The sequence below is a fragment of the Lepisosteus platostomus genome, chromosome 4, assembly GCF_059453375.1.
Source record: "Lepisosteus platostomus isolate fLepPlt1 chromosome 4, fLepPlt1.hap1, whole genome shotgun sequence".
Lineage (NCBI taxonomy): Eukaryota > Metazoa > Chordata > Actinopteri > Semionotiformes > Lepisosteidae > Lepisosteus > Lepisosteus platostomus.
This window is the reverse complement of record NC_142614.1, coordinates 34355495-34371304: the sequence shown is the minus strand read 5'-3', so window position 1 is coordinate 34371304 and position 15810 is coordinate 34355495. Positions and strand designations below refer to the sequence as shown.

Below are 15810 nucleotides of genomic sequence, written 5' to 3'. Positions count from 1 at the left end.
AAAAAAATATGCACTGCATAACAGATGTCTAGCTTAGAGTATTGTTCCATATTTTGAGTAATTTGGAAAACAGGAAACACAAAGGAGACAATGTGGAAATTCAGTTTTATAACAGAAAACAAAGGTAGCCAATGTCTCACATTGATACTAAAAGACTGTCATCTTTCACTTGAGATCTGTTGTCATCCCAAATTAGGGAAAAACATGTTTTATGATCTGTTAGGTGAAGAAAGAAAGGGACACTTTGTCCAATACCCCAGAATTGTCAGTAACAAAAATGACATGAGACACAGTTTATTAGTGCAATGAATCAAAGGGAAACAGAGTGATTCTAAGGCACTGTTACAGGGTTCTAGCTTGCTCCAGTTTTGGTATCAGTGAAACCAACTGGCAAATCTCTTACTGATACAGGATTGTATTGCCTGCCCTTGACCACAAGAGGGTGAGGGGAAGATTTTTAACACCATCCAACTGCATTTGTTAGTAGGAAGATAACTAGCAAGTTTTAAATTAGATTTTAATATTGTAGTGGGATTTTAGAAGTGGTGTAGTGCACAACATTGCTCCTTTGCAGTGTTGGGGCCCTGGGTTCAATTTTAGACCTGAAGTGGTATCTGCAAGGTATTTGTATGTTCTCTCTTTGTTTGGGTTTCCTCCCACAGTCCAAAAATATACTACTACTACTAATAATAATAATAATAATTGCTTACACTTATATAACGCTTTTCTGGACACTCCACTCAGAGCGCTTTACAGATAACGGGGACTACCCTCCATCACCACCAATGTGCAGCATCAACCTGGATGATGCGACGGCAGCCATAGTGCGCCAGAACGCTCACCACACATCAGCTATCAGTGGGGAGGAGAGCAGAGTAATGAAGCCAATTCATAGATGGGGATTATAAGGAGGCCATGATTGGTAAGGGCCAATGGGAAATTTGGCCAGGACACTGGGGTAACACCCCTACTCTTTTCGAGAAACGCCCTGGGATTTTTAATGACCACAGAGAGTCAGGACCTCGGTTTTACGTCTCATCCAAAGGACGGCGCCTGTTTACAATATAGTGTCCCCGTCACTATACTGGGGCCACATGGACCGCAGGGTGAGCGCCCCCTGCTGGCCCCACTAAAGGCCCCACTACTAGGAGGTTAACTAACCCTAGTTAACTAGTTTGAGTATGTGCGTCTGTGTCCTGTCCAAGGTGTACCCTGCCTTGCACCCATTGCTTGCTGGGATAGGTTCCTGAATTGGATGGAATGGCTAGAAAATGGGTGGATTTTTGTCTTTTTGACCAACAAATCACAAAGAGTGAGGGTAAATGGTTTTATATCACATAAGCTTTGTTTTTCCATACTGTCTCTTCAGGGCTGTCTACTGTCCTCCATCCTGTACATTTTTCAATCAGACCGAGGTAGAAGCCCTTTTGAGGACAGACACATCATTACCTTTGTGATGTGTTTGCTGACTTCAGGAATATCATTTTCAGTCTCCTCCAAGATGTAGACACTGATCATGTGCTTGAAGTGGATTATTTTGATGAATGGTATAACAGGTCCTTCCATAAACTAAATGTGCAAAAAACAAAGATATGGTCATTGAGGAGTAAGAAACTGAAATTGTCAGCAGTTAAAAATATCTTGGCTTTGCTATTGATTACATGCTAACCTTTGAGAAAAATATGGATGCCATATGTCTTTCTAAATCGTGTGGATTAATTAAAATACTAACTTGTTTGTTTCTTCTTATGCATGTGTAGCGGCGAGGCTTATTAATAAGAAAGAATTAAGTGTTCTGAGCCTTCCCAAATGAGGCCCCATTTCTCTGTTCATCTCTGTGGTGCAGCCACAGAGAAACTATTCATGCAGGCTGATTTAAGATGTTTTCTTTTGATAAGAAACAAGCTCCCAAAGGGGGATGCACTTAGCTAAGCCTGGCTATCATGATCAATGGTCATCCATTGGCGCCTATCTGTCTAGGGAGTGCCAGATGGACATCTGGACTGCATTCCTAAGTGTCAGGAGTAAGTGACTCATATCTCACCTTGATCAACCAATCAGGGACTGGTAGGGCCAAGTAACCCACGTGGGACTCTGATGCCCATGGAACTTTCAGCCAATCAATGAGCTGAAGTTCCTCCAGGTAAAAACAGGCAACACAGAGAGCCTGTGAGATTCAGTGAGATTCAGTGAGATTCAGTAAGATTCAGAAGGGATTCAGGAGAATTCTGTGGACTTTTCTAAAAGGGAATTCAAAGGAGAATTCCAGGGCAGGACGGCCCAGGAGCAGAAGGCTCCCAAGGGCAGGACATTCTCGCAGCGCGCCTCCTGACCATCCTGAGACTCAGCCCGGACAACCACGGAACGGCCAGTGTGTCCGAGTGCCAGAACTTTCCTTTGTTCTAAGAGTCTAGAGCGGAGGTTGCCAGAGAATAACCAGAGGATCCACCCGAGGTTAGCACCAGCAGCAGGCCTCGTGAACAGGTCGGAACTGTGGACAGCTGAATCACTATTCAGAACTAGCTCTCCATCAGGAACGAACCGGTCCTCTTCCTGACTTGCTGGGACCCACAGTCATCATTTCTCCTGTGTGCAAACTTTGCTAGTTAAAGCCAACACTAACTAGCCGGTCAGTGAGCATCAGCAGCGCACCGTCGCAAGCCGCACAGCACAGCCTGGCACGGAGCCAGAGAGCGCGGATTGGACAGCAACAGCCTGCAACTGTTTCTTTGTGCCCGCAGGAGATCTGAATCCCCAGAGATTGGATGAGTATTCAACTTCAATGCATTACTGCTCGAGAATTCAATTGTTATCCCAACCAGTTGATATCAATTTAATTCCTAAGAGTTATGTACTTGTTTTGAGTATCTAATGTAGAAGTTATAACCAAGTTCATTTATGAAACGGTCTTAATGAATGATATATTGAACGTAAATCCTCTTGATATGTGTAACACTTTGTAACTGACCGAATATACCTTTTGTATTCTGATAACCCTCTCGATAAGATCTGTTAGGTTTACATGCATATTCTATGTATTAATAAATGTATCCTCGTGTATTAGTACCTGTGTGTGTGCGTTGTTTGAGTTATGTCGCATGGTTGGATTCTAAAGCCATCAAAAGAATCAACTTTGTGATTTACTGCTACAATTAATAATTGTCACAGTAAATGCCCAAACCCTACACAACTGGTGCCTTCAGAGAGCCACTACATTTACATTTTGGCTATGGCAACATTACATATTTGGCGTCCCTGAGCCGGTTTCCTACACATGTATGTTTCTTATTTCTTAATGGATTCATTATTTATGGATTCATAAATATATTGTGTATTGGGTTATATATTTTACCTGCCAGAAAAGCAAATTTCCCATTTGGGACAATAAAGGAAGTAAACAAGAGTCTCAAAAAGAAATTTGTGTAGGATGTTTTCACGCAAATAGTTCCCTGTGAAACATATCTAAGCCAAGGACACATATGTTGGTAGCAGTGGGACCATCACTGAAAATACTACTCCAATGCTGACGTAAGAAATGGTTAGGCATTAGTCAAACTTTCTTCACAAAAGTAAGTATAAAATTAACAATTCCACTGTGATGGGAATGTTCAGTTAAGAGTTCTTTGCAAAAGGCAAATGGAAATTCAAAATTAGTTCATGGAAATGTTTATCAGAGAAAATTGAAAAGGAAAAAGGTGGAAACACTATTGATTTTTTTAGTCTATACACTGGGTATATATACAACAATTTGTAGCATTTACTACTATATAAAATATATATTATCTTCTTCACTGTACGATGTGAAAGCTATTTTTTATCCATCCATACGTTTTCTAACCTCTTTATCCAATACAAGTTAATAGTGGAACTGCAGCCTTTCCTATCACAGGCACAAGAAAGGGTACACCCTGGATGGAATGTCAGTCCATCGAAGGGCAGACAGACACAAACACAAATACAAATATGCACACACTCACACCAGGGCCAAATTTCACAGAAGCCATTTAATCTACTTGGACTGTGGGATGAAACAGGAGAACCTGGCAGAAACCCACACAAACATGGGGAGAACATACAAACTCCAGTCAAATAGCACCCCAGATCTGGAACTGAACCCAAAGCCCAGCACTGCAAGGCAACAATGCTAACCACTGCTACACTGTAAAGGAAAAAGTATTAGGTTTATTCCATGCTGAAAAAAAGAAGAAAGAGAACACACTGTTTCGGCCGTGGAGCCTTCTTCAGGTGTGCTCACTTCAGGTTGCACACCTGAAGAAGGCTCCACGGCCGAAACGTTGTGTTCTCTTTCTTCTTTTTTTCAGCATGGAATAAACCTATTACTTGTTCCTTTGCAGCCTACGCATGCTGACGCAGCTACGCACCTGAACTACTGCTACACTGTGCTGCCCAATTATTGATAATAGTTTATTCTATTTACATTTTGAACAAGTTTGCACAAAATATGCATAATCACTTGTGGTAAATGTTAAAAAATATCCTAAAAATATACATGCAGGTAACAATAACCAAAGGCCAAACTGAAGTATTGCATTTGGAGAAAAATAGGTCTACTTTCAGAGGTCAAAGGAAAGCATACAGTGCCCTCCAGATCAATTCATACTGCCAATAAAACAGGAGTAGTAAACACATAACAATAAGAGTTACAGATTGGACAATAGGCCTTATGTTCCAAAACTAAGGGGTAAAGGGGTGTAACATTTAGGATAGTTTTTGGATGCAGGTGGGTTCTGGCGAGGGACTTAGGAAGCATGATAAGTGTTGGTGCAAAAGTGATTATTTTAAGGTGAATAAGTGACTGGTACCTAATAGGACACAATAGCACACAGGAAAAGGGAACTACAGTAGAGTGGTGCCAAAGAAAAGAAAACAACAAACAAAATGGAGCTGGCTAAGAAAGTGAGGGAAAGCTAACCTAACTACAAAAGAAAACCCAAAACATTTGGTCTTCATCGTCTTCAAACACTCTAGCTAACCTTCACTGACTACCCAAAACCATACAAGACAAAACGGCACTCACCCGGCCTAAACTAGTGTTACTCATACAGAGATCAATTACGTGTGCAGAATGTACCCAACAACCTAAACTAACCCTATACACAAAAGTTCACACAAATACACAAGTGAACTATGAATACCAATAAGGGAAAACCAGAGTAGACAATAACAGGGTACAAAAGAACACAGAGGTTGATACAATACGTCTGGGCAAGGTAATGGCTAAATAAGAATAAACACACAAACAAACGAAAGTATGAGGAGACGAACATAAACCAACAAACCAACAAAGCCGAAGCTATATGAATACACACACGAAGCAAAACAAACAAAAACGAAGAAGTGAAGCAGAAGCAGAAGCAGAAGAAATGAGAGCTGAGCTGAGCTGAGCTGAGCTGAGCTGAGCAGGACCGAAGTCAAACAAAAGGCCCCTTCATTCTGATAACCTCCAAGTTATATATTGAATAAGCTGCACTTTGACTGGCCAAAAAGCTGATTGATGATGACATCATATGGAAACAATGGTGTAATGATGGACCAATGGGGGAGGGAGAACAATCAAAGTTAGGAAGTGTGGAACATAGCAACAAAAACACACATGGACCACTCAATGGGATGTAACACTCATAAATAGTTTATGTACAGAAAATATGAAGGTAACATTTTCATACCCCTGTACTTTGTATTATGTAAATTCTCCTTCAGTGTGCATCACACGCCTTCTCTAGTGTGTTTTGAGTTTCTGGTACTGGTTTTTTTTTTACTACACCTACAGGCAGTATTGCTTTAGGTTTTCCAGCCCCTTTGGTTCCTGTTTATGAACTGCCTTCTTGAGTTGAACCCCAAATTATTGGTTGAGTTGAGGTATGGAGATTTAGATGGTCAAGAACATTTTGTGTACATTTTTTTGTTGATTTGGATGTATGCTTTGGATCACCATGCTGGAATTTCAAATTTCATCCGAGTTTGAGTTGCTTGGCAGAGGGAATCAGGTGTTTGACCAAAATGTCCTGGTACTGTACAGTACATGTTGGAGTTCATGATTTCCCCTTTCTGAACAAAGAGCTCGAGGAAACATACTGTAGATGCAAAACTACCCAAATAAACATGATAGACGTCCCACTATAATTCACAGTAGGAGTTAATATTTTTTTAGCAAGAGTTTGGCCTTTTTATGTGAAACATAATACTGACGAGCAAGTCCAAAACTCAGTTTTTAATTTTATGAATGATGACATTAGATTTGACTTGGTCCCACTTGCCATTCAGATGTATATGTAGATATGATATCTTGCCCTTTTATGGTTTGTTGTCAAAATAGGCTTCTTCCTTCCAAACTGCCTGTGAATGCCATATTCATGCAGGTGACGTTGAATGGTAGTTTTCAATATTTCTGAAGATGCCTTTGAAGATATTAATGTTGGAGATATCCAGTGGCTGCCTTTAGATTACTGTTGCCTTCTGATCAAGCTGTCTCACAGCCTCTTCCTTGAAAGCTTGCCAATATTGTAGACTGAGTGCACTGGTTTCCTCCCACAGTCTAAAGACATACTAGTAGTTAGCTTCTGGGAAAACTGGCCCTGGCATTAGTGTGTGAGATGGACTGGTGTACCATCTAGGGTGTGCCCATTGCTTACTGGGATAGGCTCTGGCTCCACCGTGATCCTGAAGTGGAAGAGGTAGTAAGAAAAATGGATGCATGGATGGATTACCCAAACCGTAATATTTTGTAATAATATTATTTTTGATTATTTTTATCTGAGTTGAGATTTAATCTAGACTGCACTGTATATGGAACACTTTGGGATCCTTATTATGTATTAACTTATGACTTGGAAAACAAAAAGTTCATTAGTTACTTCATATTTATGTTTCCAGTTAGCCAGATAACTGATTTTTAAGGTGTGTAGCCATTAAGTGATGGTAAATAGGGTACAGGAAATGTTGATACTCGTAGGTTCTATAGTCCTGATTTCACCTATTGTCACTAAATTTTTAGTAGCACCCTTTTCCACATTTGCCAAACAAACTTGCCTATTCGCAGACTGTGAAGTAGGAGAGAAAATGTGGGCACCCATTTCCACAGCATTTTCATCTTGTGGATCTACTTCCCTCAACCTGCACTAATCTCTGTATTAATGGTATTGTTTGGTTAACAAATAATTAATGTGTGTGTGTAGAAGTACATTATGGGTTATTCTTTAGTTTCTTTCAGGAAAGTGCTAGATGTGCATTGTGTGTAGACCTGTTATCAGAGTAATTCCTGTTTGTGACTGTGACTGTATATGCTGTATTCCAAAATACAAAAAACATTGTAATAACAAAAACAAGTTCAGTAGTACCATGTTATTGGTCTAATTTTTCATGTGTCTTGTGGAAAACGGATAAGAAAATTAATTGTAAGAAAGAAACAGAAAAACTGCAAGAGTTAGTTGAGTGGGAAGGGGGTGAATACAATTTGTTATTACAGTAGTGATGCATTTTACAATAGTAATAAGATATAAAATGTAAGAAAAATGCACTCAACTAAGAATGAAAAAATGAATGCCAGTACAATACAGAGTAAATAAGGCCATTTGTGAGTATTGCATACCCCTTTGTAGGTCTTACAAAACCCAAACATTTCTAACTTTTTATACCACATTTATCAATTTACAGTTACCTGCCTTGAAGGAGTATTGTTTATGATTTGAACTTCAATGTTTACAAATTCTGCTCCCTCATTGGCAGCTTCATCCATCAGAAAAAGACATTGCACACCTCATGGAAGACACAACCAAAAAAAAAAAGGCATCACATCTGGATTGTGTGACCTGTATTCTGGTTATTTCTCAGAATTAACATCTTCTCAGAAGGTGCTTTTGCCAAAACGGAAACCACTAGCAAAATATTGCTTTACAAAAGCCTTAAAATAACTACGTCAACAATGAACAAACACTAGTCTTGTTTTAGAATAATGTTATCAGATAACTTTATTAACAAGTTAAAAAAAGACAAATGAATTACAATATTTACATAGTATCCAGAAATAAATGGAAAAAAGTGTAAACAACCATTCTAGGTAATGTCACAATCCACCTTCAGGAATCTGATTTTCACAGGAAAGGCAGGATGAAGGAGCTACATTAAACTATGGTAAACTCCAATAAATGTAAGAAAAAAATTAAAAAAACAAATATATACAAGTTTCCAGTGTGTTGTTAAGGGTACTATCCGCAAAAAAGCTGCCATTTAAAAGCTTATTTTTTTATTAGTCTTTCACTAAAAAAGGCAGATGCCATCTTTAAGCAAGGAACTGTATGTTTACAGTAAAGTAGGCTGGGAAACAAAAGTATTTTCACACCTTAATACCGAAAATAATAAACTTTTTACTAAGTAGTACAGGAACTGTGAAGAGATAAGAGAAATGCAAATCTCCAGTAATGTATTTTTATATTTTTTATAACAACGGCTGGTAATAACAAAAAAGGGCAGCGTATCCATTCCGAAACACCACAGTTTAGTACACATGACAAGTACAGTAGCTTGTTTTCTAAACACGACTTGATATAGCATGCGGAATTCCCAAAACATTGTCTCACGGCACCTGGGCATACATGATAGCAGCACTGATTTGTTGCTCAAGAAAGAGAGCAAAGGAAGTCAACTACAGGCCATTTAATCTTGGACCTGAGAGTTCTGGTAATGAGAACAGAATTTACTGTCTAAATGTTTTCTTTATGGCTCCAACTCTTATTTGTCCTGGTCGGTAAGGGAAAAAAATATTTTAATCATACGCCAACATATTTATCAGCAACATCTATTATTTTCTAATAAGGCTTTAGGGCATTGAGCAGCAGGGTCTAGTGAATACAGATCCGGCTCACTTCTATTAGATCAGTCTCATTAAAGTTTAACAAACATCAACAAGACAAGAATTTCCTTTAGCAAAGATTTCTGTTAAAAATATTAAAATGCATCACACAAGTTATTACATTTTCTACAACACACCAGTTATGTTTTTTTTTATTTCTTACTAGAGAAACCACTCTTTTCACACTGTCTCGCACAACAGCAGATCCATGGGAGTAAAGTTAGGATTCTTGCTTTAGTTTGGACTTTATCATAGCATTCTTATTAAATGCTTCGGCTGCTCACGAGGATAAGGAGATATAAAGTGCACTTTAGATTTCACCAAAGTGCGTCACTGCACGATTCAGTAATACAGGAAAAACACTGAACTGATGCAAATAGAGTTCTTTAGTTTATGAGGTACTATGAGTATAATGAATATCATATTCTAAAGTGAGCAGCTATTTTAACACTTATTTTAAATAATGATGAAACAAAGTTTATATAGCATGAATTCCAATCAGAACCAGCTATTTTTGGAATTCTGCTCAGGGTAAAATTCAAGACCTGTGTTTCAAAGAAATCAATTTCTAACAGAGAAAACAATTTTATTGATAAAGAGAACTGCAAGAAAGGAAAGATAAGAGACAACAGCTCAGTATTAGTTACTATTTTAACATGCTAACCAGGGCATTACTGATGGTTCAGCAATATGAGTTATCTTTAATAAATTACAAAGAGCAGGGAATTCCTAGCTACATCTGTAAAGACAGACAAACCTGGATTAGTATAGCAATCTGTTACAAAATATGGGGACAAGATTTAAAATTATAAAACTATATATATTCATACAAAAGAAAACAACCACTCCTATAGCTAATTTGCTACAGGAAATTAACACTGAAGGCTAAATGTAAACCCTGTAATTGCGCATCATTCAGGTCAAATCAACACAGGAACCATTCCTACAGCAAAATAAAAAAGCATGCACAGTGTTGAATCACTGTCATTGTCAACAAGCAGAAGCAATACAATCCTTTAACAAACAAAATAGAGAAACACAGATTTAGCCAAAATTAGCTGTGTATGAACACTTGGAAGTATAAATACTAGGGGAAATAAGGCTTCACTGTACCCCATACTTATTCATGATTCATGAATATTCCAAGGGTATTAAAGTGAAAATGAACTTTTACTTTGTTACTACAAAAGATTTGACCTTAATGATAAAATTACAGTACCATTCACTATTGGTTACCAATATATTAGCATCTGTCCTATGGACCATGTCACTCATTTTAAGGTTGTGTGATTAAAAAAATGCTAAAAGTACAAGTAAGATGTAACACAGTTAAGAACGTCCAATGAATAACACCCAAAATGGTTACCCAATATTGTTCCAAAGATTTTAAAAAAAGTTTGAAAAGCAGCCTTTTTTCTAGTTTCCCCAATGTTTTTCAAGTAAATATCAACGCTACAACACAATGTTTCCTCTTAAGTATTATTTTTGGTCTCTGGCTTCTCTCTTTCCTGCTCCTTTTCTGTATAAACTTTTGCCAGCTCAGGTCGGTAACATCTTTCCATCTCTACAGGATCACTGGAGTGGTTGTCTTCTTTATCTTCCAGTTTGGCCAGTGGTGGTCCTGTGTCTTTACATGTTGCTTCTATTGCTTGGATAATGCTAGGGTCTCTCCCGCTACTGCCCATAGTCCTGAAAAGCAAGAACACAAAAATTAAAAATCGATAAGAAATTACCTACAAATACCAATAACATAACCAAACTAGGAATTTAGAAAACTTGTGTTACATATACAATGGATACATCTTAAAAAATAACCAAACATAACTGTTTCTGCTTTGATTATTTAACAACAAAACTGGAAATACCTCTTCAAGAGTGGGCTTTTTCTAACTTTCCACTCTGAAAGAAGAGCTGAAGCACCTTGTGGTGCTAAGAGTTTAAGTCCCAGGTGTTCAAGGAGCACTGTTACAGAGGACTTACATGCCATGTCTTAGCACGTGGCGCTCCCACTCTACACTGTGTGTGAATGTGCGGCCACAGAATTCACAAGGAAAGCGCTTCTCGCTGCACACCGAAAAACTACTTCCTGGGGAACCCGGTGCCTCTGAAAAATAAACCCAGAATTAAACAAAAAAACAAAAAAAGACTAGGAACTTTGCTACATAATATTTCATGCCTTTCATTACCTATCTCATGCCTTTAACCCACTTATCTTTTAACACACCACAAGCAACACAGCCCTGTACTGGTGGGTCAGTGCTGACTGAAGTAAAGATGAATCCCTTTTATAATTTTTTTAGAATAAACTGAAGACCATATGAGTCCATAGAAGTACTGTACATAATTATTACATTAATACAAATATTATGCTTAATTCTATCAAATATATTAATATATAAAATTTGGTAATTCTTCCTTTATAGGAAGACATGGAATAAATAACATTTTATAGATTACACCTGCAACCAAGTTTTGCAAATTGTGCACAAGTCTTGTCTTCATTATGTTTACTCTCGTATTTACCCGTTTTCAATCACTGCGTTCCGAGTTGTGCTCAATAGAATTTAGGTCTAGGCTTCAATTGAAGAAAAAAAGGCACTTTTATGGTTATCATGTATGTAGTGCTTTGGAGGTTGGACAGGAGACACAATCTGTGCAATTTGTGTTTTGGATTCAATCTTGACATGATCTACGGTAGAGTGTTAAAGAGCTTTCCTGTGAACAAAAGAACTGGTAATATGCTTTTAAATGGAATTTGTTAAGTATTGGTTTATACTGGTGACTGGTTATTCAACATAACATAACTTAACTTTATTAGCCCTATACAATTTCTTGCATGAGGAATTCTTTTTTTCGCATACCCCAACTTGCTCTCCATGAGACACATAGACACACAGACAGGGAGAGAAGCCTGGGGTCAGAGCGCAAGGTCAGCTATTGTACAGCGTCCCTGGAGCAGTTGGGGTTAAGGGCCTTGCTCAGGGGCCCAACGAAGTAGGATTCCTCTGCCGGCAACCTTCCAGCCACAGGCGCAGATCCTTAGCCACAAAACCTCTTGTGTATGGTGTAACCCTCTGACAGACAAAACTATTCAGGTGATGCAGGCAAGCAAGTTATATCCTAACAGCACTTATAACTGCACATTCAAAGCAACATGACAGGTTTTTATACTAAGAGTTGCAGTGAAGATATAAATCAATTGCAAATTAAATAGAAAGTGAAAATATATGTTCTTTAGAGAGGCAGAGGTTATAAGCAGACTGTGTTAATGCAGGAACCCTGCACTTCATGTATTCATGAATCCTTCATGAATTAACTTCATGTATGGATTGAGAAAACGTAAGAGCAAGGTGTCTTTCTGCAATCTAAATCATTTTTTACAGCTTTTAAAGTCACACAATGTTTGAGTTAGGCAGGAACATGTCATTGTATCTTATTTTTTATTTCATTTTTTAAAATAAATATAAGGTAACCAGCAATGAAATGTCCTGAGTCGTTGTGTAAGCTGTAAGTACTTCTTAATTAAACATTTGAAACACTTTAATTTTGTAAATGCAACACGCATTCCATTCAGAAATAAAATATTTTTTTCTACAGGTGTTAAGCAGATTAGCAGGTTGCTGACAAAATAGCGCTCCGTCCACCACTGCCCGGTATAACTTTAAACAAACAGGAAAAAGAGCATTTTCGGGGAGCAATTACATTGTGTTTATGTAGAATAAGTGATTCGATTTATGAGCAATCTAATTTCTTATTCATTTAAACAGTGACATTTCAGCTGCAAAAGATCACACCAGAGACAGCACTATCTCTGCTTGTCATAGACGTTCAGGAAAGGGTGAATGAAAGAAGTCATGTCAAGTGCAATAATTTGATCAATGTGATCAATAACAACAGTTGTAGGACAAAAGAAACAAAAGATAGAGAAAACTTAAGCTTTTTAAGGCTAAAACTAAAATTCAGTCTACAAATTAATGCAAATGAAAATTTAGGACATTAAAGTGCTAGAGCTGTAAATAAATGTAAAAATACACATGAGCAAAAAGTTTTAGAAATGGAGTGTTACTGAAATAAGCAAACAGAAAAAAGCCGTGACTAGACATAGTAAAGAAGAGGGATGCAGGAACACTTGCAAAAGCTAAGATGTACAAAAAAAATCACAGAAAGGTGTGTGTTACAAAAGAACATGCAAACATGAAATAGATTTGGCAGAGAGTGAGGGGCTTGAATAATCAGGTGGATTTCAGAGTAAGAATGTTTGATGGGATAGAGTCAGAAAATTAGCACACATAAAAAACTAATTCTGTCAGAGAGCCTTATATGAATTAATAGCAAACATGGTTTCATGGAGGGTTTCTCAGATAGTTGGGCTTTCAGATAGATTGCCAGGCAAAAGGATTTGTAAATATAATTTGTTAAAGCAAGTCAGTTTTTTGCAATGCATAAAAGAAATTTTTCAAAAACGTTTAGCCTTTGTCAAAAATGAAACCACTAAATAAAGACATATATATATATAGAAATCTAGAGATATTTATATTCAATGTTGGTAGCAGGATGAACTGTCAGGTTGAGCTAAGTGTATATTTTGTTGAAGAGTTGCTGCAAGATGTTAACAGCGGAAATAGGTATTTAGAAATTACTCATTTTAAGAAGAAAATTTTCAGAATAATTATAAATCTAGCCGGATAGAGAAAGTTCAGAAAATAGGTAGTTAGACTGATCACATTAGGATGCAAAGCCATTTAGCAAAGAAGGTGTGAGAAGAGTGAAAAACTAGTATAATTTAGATCTTTTTTTTCTGAACCAGGGAAAATCTGATCATGTTTCTCTATAACAATAATAAAAAACTTTATTTTATATGGCACCTTTAAAAGTAGCATCTCAAAGCAATAAAATAGGGTGTAAAAACAGCTAGAAGACCAGAGTCAGATGAACAAAGCTTGCAAGGTGGGAAGTAGACAGATAATAAGCCAGATAGGTACTGAATGAGGATGAGGATTTTGAAGTTGACTCGAAACCTGATAGGAAGCCAGTGCAAGGACTTGAAGACAGGCATAATGCAACCCGATCAGGATTCTGGCTGTCAAATTCTGAACATATTGGAGATTGCTCAGTGTGGATTTAATTACCCCAGTGAACAGGATGTGCATTTATTAATTCTAGAAATTTTTTTTTATTGATTTCTCTAGTTCCTAGTTTCTCCAATTCCCTTTAAAATAAACTATTATTCCACAATGCGGAGTACTACATGGCCGGTATTTACATATGATATTTTGTGATTTAAACAAATTAACACAAGCAGTTTTTGAGGATTTAAGTGTTGCACCATTTAACCAATGCACCACAAGTGCCCCTGTCGGTCATTTTGGCCAGCAAAATCAAGTACCGCGGGACACCGCAGTGAACTGTGGGTAATTTTGCGCAGTACAAGGTTGTACTGTGCATTTTGAATGGCTGCATCTGTACACCTTACGAGTCCACTGAATTGTCACCTTCCTAGAGCTGATAGTTCTCATAGCAAGAAAAGGGGTTGGAATGAGTCAACCAGGACAATCTCTGCTACTAGCGACATAATAACCTCCCAGGAACTTTAAACTTTTATATCCTTCAGAGGCACAAAACCTCTCTTAACGTCTGTGAAGCATTAAATATGGTGCTTGAAGGTGGGCAGATCAGTAGACTGCCTGCATTTCTATTTTATCCAGCATTTAAAAAAAATCTGGTTAAACTCCTCCTCCCTAGAGCACTGGATATCAATACAATTAAAGCACGGAAAGAAAATATCAAAACACCTGTTCATGATAACACGCATTCTAAAATTGTTACCAAAGTACTAGAATACAAAACATTGGCAATGACCTGAGCACGCTCTGCTACATGTTCACTTCTATAGGTGTGCATAAATATTTTTCACAGCTAATGCATTTCTGTCACAAAGTTTATATGAAGTTATACTAATGATTTCAAAACTACTTTGTGAAGTATGAAGTTTGGTTCTGTGATATGCAAATATAACTAATTTTCTATTTGGAAATGCTAAAAATGGGGTTTAAAAAACATTTCAGCTACTGTATTACTGGAGACCAGCCCTTGTAAAGGCCTTGTAAACTCAACTAATCTCAGTTTGAACACATTTTGTAATGGCTGTTTATGACAAACCTTTTGTCTCAGTTTTTTCATTTTCTTCTTCATCCTCATTTTCCTCATCTCCTTCTTCGTCATCCTCTTCCTCCTCCGTGCTGCTCATGCTCTCTGTCTTATCTTTCATGGTCTCCAGCTGGTCCAAGTTCACTCGTCCCACCAGTTCAAAGTTTCGGCTTACCTTTAGGATATAACAAGTGTGTGAAACATTAAAAATAAAAAGGATGAAGAGGAATTCACTTAATCAGACAGTGATGATGATCTTGGATTCCTCAAAAAACAACTTGACAAGTTGTCTAGTTTCAAATGGATGTAAACAATTTAGCATTTCTAAAATTTGCCCTTAATTCAACTGGAGAAGATTCCTCACTTCTCGACCTGATCTGTTGTGTAGTGGGGCTGCTAGTGCAAAATGGCCACCACATTTCACCAAGGTGAGTATTATGTTTCAGTGGTAGATAAAGTGTGTCGCCTCCTATAAGTGAAGTGCTTTAGGATCCTTTGTGATAAAAATTGTTAGCATTGGGTGAATTTCATGATATTGGGCAGGGGGTACTATAAAATAACTTGCAAACTTTTTTATTGATAATAAAAATCATATGCCATAACTTCATTCCTTTGTTGTACCAGTACTGAATCTTGATAAAACAAAATGTTCCACTTGAAGTAAGAACTGTGTTGAATCATACAATTAGGAACTAATTATGATGATTTTAAATGTGAATGAATTGAGGAAAATAAAATAACAAATATGAAAAATGAATTACATTAAAAAGCATTTACATTAAAATATATGACTT

At 37.4% G+C, this 15810-nt stretch overlaps 1 protein-coding gene across 2 annotated transcripts in view; it reads right to left on the bottom strand.

The window, feature by feature from the left end:
* Window positions 1–7959: 7959 nt before the first annotated feature.
* znf462 (zinc finger protein 462) overlaps window positions 7960–15810 on the bottom strand; it is a 95064-nt gene continuing 87213 nt past the window's right edge. For both annotated transcript variants that reach the window (XM_088629457.1, XM_088629456.1), the window contains exons 11-13: window positions 15029–15191; window positions 10850–10973; window positions 7960–10558 (exon numbers count right to left, since the gene is read on the bottom strand). In XM_088629457.1, the coding sequence (XP_088485583.1) occupies window positions 10342–10558; window positions 10850–10973; window positions 15029–15191 (504 nt within the window). In that variant the 3' untranslated portion in view covers window positions 7960–10341. The remainder of the gene's footprint in view (window positions 10559–10849; window positions 10974–15028; window positions 15192–15810) is intronic.